At 48.5% G+C, this 6421-nt stretch overlaps 1 protein-coding gene across 2 annotated transcripts; it reads left to right on the top strand.

The window, feature by feature from the left end:
* Positions 1-219: 219 nt before the first annotated feature.
* Positions 220-4622, top strand: NR0B1 (nuclear receptor subfamily 0 group B member 1). Of its 2 annotated transcripts, XM_074983383.1 has the most exons (3): positions 220-1369; positions 1579-1783; positions 3766-3972. In XM_074983383.1, the coding sequence occupies exons 1-3, from the start codon at positions 805-807 to the stop codon at positions 3833-3835; spliced, it is 840 nt and encodes a 279-aa protein (XP_074839484.1). In that variant the 5' UTR covers positions 220-804; the 3' UTR covers positions 3836-3972. The 2 variants fall into 2 exon arrangements, with proteins under 2 accessions (XP_074839484.1, XP_074839485.1); XM_074983384.1 differs by lacking the exon at positions 1579-1783 and having other exon boundaries at positions 3766-4622.
* Positions 4623-6421: the final 1799 nt, after the last annotated feature.

Genomic DNA, 6421 nt, shown 5'->3' with positions numbered 1-6421 from the left:
AGTCTTCAGCATTTTTTATGGGGGACAGGGGGGCAGAGAGCATCCATTATATCAGGACCGGTAAATGGAGGGGTTACTGTACAGTCCTAGCAATGCAGAACCGGAAGGGGCCTAGCTAAGCTACCCGCACGGAGGCCGGGCTACTACAGGACCAGCCCACCTCCGACAGGCGTGTGCCCTGCTCCTTCTGCAAACAGGCCCGAGCTCCAGGGCCCGGGACTCCACAGCGACCCCACACCACGTGCGCCAGCGGGTAACCGCCCGCCCCGCTAGGCGGGGTCTCCCTGCCGGCGGATTCAACGCCTCCCTCGCCGCCGCTGCCTGGGCGGGCTGGCTCACGTGCGTACCCGCCGCCCGCCCGCTCCAGGGCTCAGACTCCCGCCCCCCGCCGGGCGCGGTACCAGGCGCCGCGCGGGCCGGGGAAGAGGCGCGCGCGCTCAAGCCGGGGCTCCGCTGCCTGGCTGCGCGCGCGGGCGGGGTGCAGAAGGTGGGAGCCCCTCGGCCGCCCGAGTACGGCAGGAGCCCGCCGACGGCCCCCGCCCGTGCAGCAGAGGGGGCGAGTGCGGCGGCGGCGGCAGCAGCGGGGAGGAGGAGGAGGAGGAGGAGGGCCTCTCCCCCGCTCTCTTTTCCAGCCAGTAATGAGCAGCTGCCCCCTGGCCCCGCCGAGACCCCGCGCGGCTGCCCCGCCCGGCCGCCCCCCGCTATAAAGAGGCGCGCCGCGGGCGCTCCCCGCCTGGCTCAGCTCCTCCGGCCTTGGGGCGGGGAGCCTGCCCCGCCCCGCCCCGCCGCGGCAGCAGCAGCGCCATGGCGTGCGCGGTCGGCTGCCGCTGCTGCACGGAGCGCCGGCGGCACAGCAGCATCCTCTACAGCATCCTCAAGCGCGACGAGCGCAAGGAGGCAGCGCCGCCGCCGCAGCCGCCGCCGCCGCCGCCCGTCCAGGCTGCGGGGCCGGGCTGCTCGTGCGGCTCGCGGCGGCGCGTGGCCCTGCGCAGCCCGCAGGTGGCGGGCAAGGCGGCCTCGGCCGTGCTGGTGAAGACGCTGCGCTTCGTCAAGAGCGTGCCCTGCTTCCAGGAGCTGCCTCTGGACGAGCAGCTGGTGCTGGTGCGCAGCTGCTGGGCGCCGCTGCTGGTGCTTGGGCTGGCCCAGGAGCGGGTGCACCTCGAGACTGTGGAGACGGCCGAGCCCAGTATGCTGCAACGGATCCTCACTAGCCGGCGACAGGAGCAGCAGGGGCTGAGCAGCGGCGGCCCCCCGCTGCCCTCGGCCGGAGAGATCCAGGCCATCAAAGGCTTCCTGGCCAAGTGCTGGAGCCTGGACATCAGCACCAAGGAGTACGCCTACCTCAAGGGCGCCGTGCTCTTCAACCCGGGTGAGTACCCGCCCTCCGGCCACCGCCGCCGCCAGCGGGCAGGAGGGAAGGGATCCCGGACCCAGCTGCAGCGGGGGGCACTCCCCCCACCTCCCTGGCCCATTGCCGGCGGGGGTAGAGGAGAGTGGGACTGTTGGGAGGCTGGGGGGAGAAGCTGCCAGCAGCACACGTGGGAGAGCTGGCGCTGTCGGTCTCTTTTTCTGTTGCAGGGTCTCTACGTGGCATGCAAGGAAAGGGAGCAGGGTCAAGCTGCTGCCTAGCCAGCCGTGCCCGGGGCTGGCTCTTCTTAGAGAACGCTGGCCAGGGGAATCTGGAAGGGTGCTCAGGGCCAGCCGTCCCGTTGTATGGGCCAGCTTGGGGTCTTTCGGAAGTGGCAGCCCTAGAAGAGGGGCAGACTGTCAGCTCACCTGCCAGGTCCAGCCTCCCACTCCTTGAAACACCGTGGCCTGGAGTACCCTGGAAAATTAGGAGGGGTTAACTACATCACTCCAGGGTGTGAAAATGCACACCTCTGAGAAGTTAAATCAACCTGAGTCCCCTTGATTTCTTCTGTGGAGCTTGCTACTGCATTGAGGGAAGTGCATTAATTACAACAGGGGAACCCTTCCTGTTAACACAGATATTTGTCTACATTGAAGCAATACAGCCCTTATGCTGCTTCATCATTTTAAGTGTAGACAAACCCTTTGTGTGCTTAGGGACAGAGGGGAAGAATAGGAGGTGGTAATATAGGGTCCTTTTCAAGTAGAAAGTTCGTTGGCAAGTTTGATTAGAGTCTGAAAGCCACTGGTTCTAAATGGCCTGTCTCTTGTTGTGGGCATTGCAAGTTTATTTCTCTTTCAGCCTGTTAGGAAAATCTCTCCTCTTTCCTGTTCATCCAGGTGTTCAAGGTTTTTCCTCCCAACTTACAATTCATATATGACTAGTAGCAAGTGGCTGGAGTACTTTTTATATTGTATTAAATTTCCTGTGAGGATTATAGCTTCTGTCCACTTTCTCTGTTATAAAAAGTTAATGCATACACGTTGGTTAGTTAGTGAAACGCAATAATCACTGAGCAACAAGAAGTCTTGTGGCACCTTATAGACTAAGAGATATTTTGGAGCATAAGCTTTCGTGGGCAAAGACCTGCTTCATCAGATGCATGAGTGGGGGGGTGTGGTTTCAGAGGGGTTATTGTGAAACCACCCCTCCCCACCCGTGCATCGGATAGAGCAGGCCTTTGCCCATGAAAGCTTATGCTCCAAAATATCTCAGTCTGTAAGGTGCCACAAGACTTCTTGTTGTTCTCGAAGCTACAGACTAACACGCTACCTCTCTGATACATGTCACCATGCAAGGCAATAATCACTGTTTTTCTTTCTGAACAACTACCAAGTTCACACCCAGGTATGCTGTAAGCTTTATGGTTTGGTTTCTTAAAATAATCCGGTGGTAATTCATAACTGTGGTTAAGAAATGTGTGTTTGATTGGTCAGGTTTTCACAGAACAAAATTTACATCTCAATTTTTAGAAATCTGGTTATAGGAAATGAGGAGTGTTTGTATGTATCTATGCATAAATTGTTTAAAAAGCAGTATTTTGTATAATCTCACAATAAAATCAGATATGTTAGCAGTTGATTTTTGGTTTAACATCCCGTTACATCTTGGAGTTAACTTGTTTATTATCATCTGCACTCTTGAACTTGTTCTAGTGTTGCTCTCAGCAGGACACATTATTGCGAATAGGACATTTCTTAGTGGTCAACAAGTTGTTCAAAAAGTTGTTCCTTTTATTATCTCTACTATTTACTTGGTGTATTTGGCACCTTGAAGGTTGTTACTGATAAAATCCATGCTGATCACCCATATTTTATCATCTACAATATATGTATATTTTTAAAATATATAAATGTTAAAAAACCTTGTTATAGTGCTGCTCTTTGTTATGAAACAATGCATTTAGATTGCCTGGCCAGAATACCATCATGGTGAGATTTGGGACTGCATTCGTAAAATATGTAGATCTACATGCATGTTGGATAAAATATCTCTGGCTGAATCATTATGATGTACAAAGTATCAGGAGGTAGCTGTGTCAGTCTGTAACTGCAAAAACAACGAGAAGTCCTGTGGCACCTTATGCTTCCACAAAATCTGTTAGTCTGTAAGCTTCCATGGGCAAATACCCACTTCTTCTCCAGAAGAATCTGTTAGTCTATAAGGAGCTGCAGGACTTCTCGTTGTTTTTATAATGTAGGAAGGTAATTCAAAACATTTTGGTTGAGTCCTCATCTAAGAACCTTAATATTGACATGTATGAGTTAACTATTAGCTGGGAAACTGCAGGACTGCCAACTTCATTTAGATAAAAACTTTGTAAACAGACATTTAGTTTCCTGTTTTTCTTTCAGACCTGCCAGGGCTGCAGTGTGTACAGTATATCGAGGGACTGCAGAGGGAAGCACAGCAAGCTCTAAATGAACACGTCAGACTGATTCACCAAGGGGACCAGGCCAGATTTGCCAAGCTGAATGTTGTTCTTTCTTTGCTGAGATCCATTAATGCTAATGTGATTGCCGAACTATTCTTTAGGCCCATCATTGGAACGGTGAACATGGATGACATGCTACTGGAGATGCTTTGCGCAAAGTTATAAAGGCATGTATGATGTAGAAATAAATCCATTACTATGGAAGTCCTAGAGCAGAATAGTGTAAAGTAATGTAAATAAACTAACTTATTGTTTTTACATAGATAGTATTTTTGTATTCAATAATAAAATATTCATGTTCTCACAATGAATTTTTATTAAACTTATTGTTTTCAGAATAGGCTGTATAGCCATGAAAATATATGTCTTTTCAACCATTAATGAGTAGTTTTAGTGTCCAGGGTGGGATGACTGTTCTCTATGATATCTCTAAATAAGGCTCAGACTAATCTGTGTTGTTTTCAGAATGAACAAGCCACACTTTTCCCTAAGCAATGTTGTGGTTTTACATTTTAACACATTTATGCTGGAGAACTAAAAATAGGAAAAAAGAGCTAAATTACTTTGCACATTTCAGTTACTTTAAATAAGATACCTTCGCCACAGCAACCTTTATAAATGACCTTATCCATAACTGCTGAAGCTCTTGATGTCTTTCTGTTGACTTCATCAGATTTTGGATCATGTCTGTGTTGAATGGTTAAGAAAACAATTTAAAGATAAGCTTCTGTATATTGGGAAATTGATCGCAATAGCTATTGCATAATAAATTATTCTGAAATAGCACCTTTTGTGGGCTCTATTGTGAAATAATGCAGCTTTATTCTGGTATGATTAGCATGCATACAAAACAAAGTAATTATTCTGGAATAAAATCATATTTCATTACCATAAAATTTACTCCATAATAGCTATTCCAGTCCATTTCCCCATGTAGACAATCCCAATAATGTATTGCAAACATTTCAAAATTGATTGTTAGGAGATCAGGGCTACGTCTACACGTGAAGCCAACATCGAAATAGCTTATTTCGATGTAGCAACATCGAAATAGGCTATTTCGATGAATAACGTCTACATGTCCTCCAGGACTGGCAACTTCGATGTTCAACTTCGACGTTGCGCGGCACCACATCGAAATAGGCGCTGCGAGGGTACGTCTACACGCCAAAGTAGCACACATCGAAATAAGGGTGCCAGGCACAGCTGCAGACAGGGTCACAGGGCGGACTCAACAGCAAGCCGCTCCCTTAAAGGGCCCCTCCCAGACACAGTTGCACTAAACAACACAAGATCCACAGAGCCGACAACTGGTTGCAGACCCTGTGCCTGCAGCATGGATCCCCAGCTGCCGCAGCAGCAGCCAGAAGCCCTGGGCTAAGGGCTGCTGCCCACGGTGACCATAGAGCCCCGCAGGGGCTGGAGAGAGAGCATCTCTCAACCCCCCAGCTGATGGCTGCCATGGAGGACCCGGCAATTTCGACGTTGCGGGACGCGGATCGTCTACACGGTCCCTACTTCGACGTTGAACGTCGAAGTAGGGCGCTATTCCGATCCCCTCATGAGGTTAGCGACTTCAACGTCTCGCCGCCTAACGTTGAAGTTAACTTCGAAATAGCGCCCGACGCGTGTAGCCGCGACGGGCGCTATTTCGAAGTTAGTGCCGCTACTTCGAAGTAGCGTGCACGTGTAGACACAGCTCAGGAGTGTTCAGGAGACAAAATATTAAACTTAACGTATGCTGAACTTTAGAGGAAAAGAAGTCAATCTTCTAAACACAGAGAACCCTTTACAAAACCATAATATTTGTTACTTAAGGAAAATGAAATTCATTTAAGACTTATTTGCTTGACTTAGCCTATTGACTGTGCCTTCAGTATTTTTTTTGTGCTAACTTGTTATATTATCAGAAACAAATCATGAAGTCAGACACTGAAGAATGCTTGTTAAGTCATTTAGTCCACCTTTTTGCTGATGTGAACAGGTCTCTGTAGAATCATTCCCTTTTTTGATTTCCCTTCAGTCCCAGTACTAAGCAGTGAAAGATTAAAAGGCATATAACATAACCCATATTCCATGCAAGGACAATAACCCACTCAGTGGCTGCCAGCAAGAACTTCTCCTGGCTGTTGAAAATGGTTTAGTTTTAATGTAAAGGTGTTTTGGGAAGAGTTGGAAGCAAAAGAAAATCATTTGCAACATGGTAAGTACAATAACTATCAAGGACCATATTGAAGGCAGTCTTGTCTTATCTGTTTAATTAGCAAGGCAGTTCCAACACCCTCCAAAGAGATCATGTGGTTGGAGGAAATGTGGTGAGTCGCTATCGACAATTTATCATATTCTTAGTGTAAATGGGGTCTTATAATCTTAGTTTAATTGACTTTTTTGAGCTAAACGCTATTTTACCAGCAAGATTTAACAGCTTTAGTGACAAAATAACTATAGTAAGAGAGTTATGATTTAAAACAAATGTTCAAAATGTATTTCTTACAATATAGTGATTCAAAAGAGAAAAGGGGATTGCTCAAATCAGCAAGCTTTCAAGCTATGCAAAGCAAAAGAAAACGTGTAGC

Source organism: Carettochelys insculpta, chromosome 1 (genome assembly GCF_033958435.1).
Source record: "Carettochelys insculpta isolate YL-2023 chromosome 1, ASM3395843v1, whole genome shotgun sequence".
NCBI lineage: Eukaryota > Metazoa > Chordata > Testudines > Carettochelyidae > Carettochelys > Carettochelys insculpta.
This window is presented reverse-complemented; position numbering and strand designations above follow the sequence as displayed.

Bases quoted from the DNA above. Each gene is read 5' to 3' on its own strand.
- NR0B1 (XM_074983383.1), top strand. From the start codon at position 805: ATGGCGTGCGCGGTCGGCTGCCGCTGCTGCACGGAGCGCCGGCGGCAC. The intron at 1,370-1,578 runs GTGAGTACCCGC...TTTCTGTTGCAG, and splicing joins CGCCGTGCTCTTCAACCCGG to GGTCTCTACGTGGCATGCAA. The intron at 1,784-3,765 runs GTCCAGCCTCCC...TTTTTCTTTCAG, and splicing joins ACTGTCAGCTCACCTGCCAG to ACCTGCCAGGGCTGCAGTGT.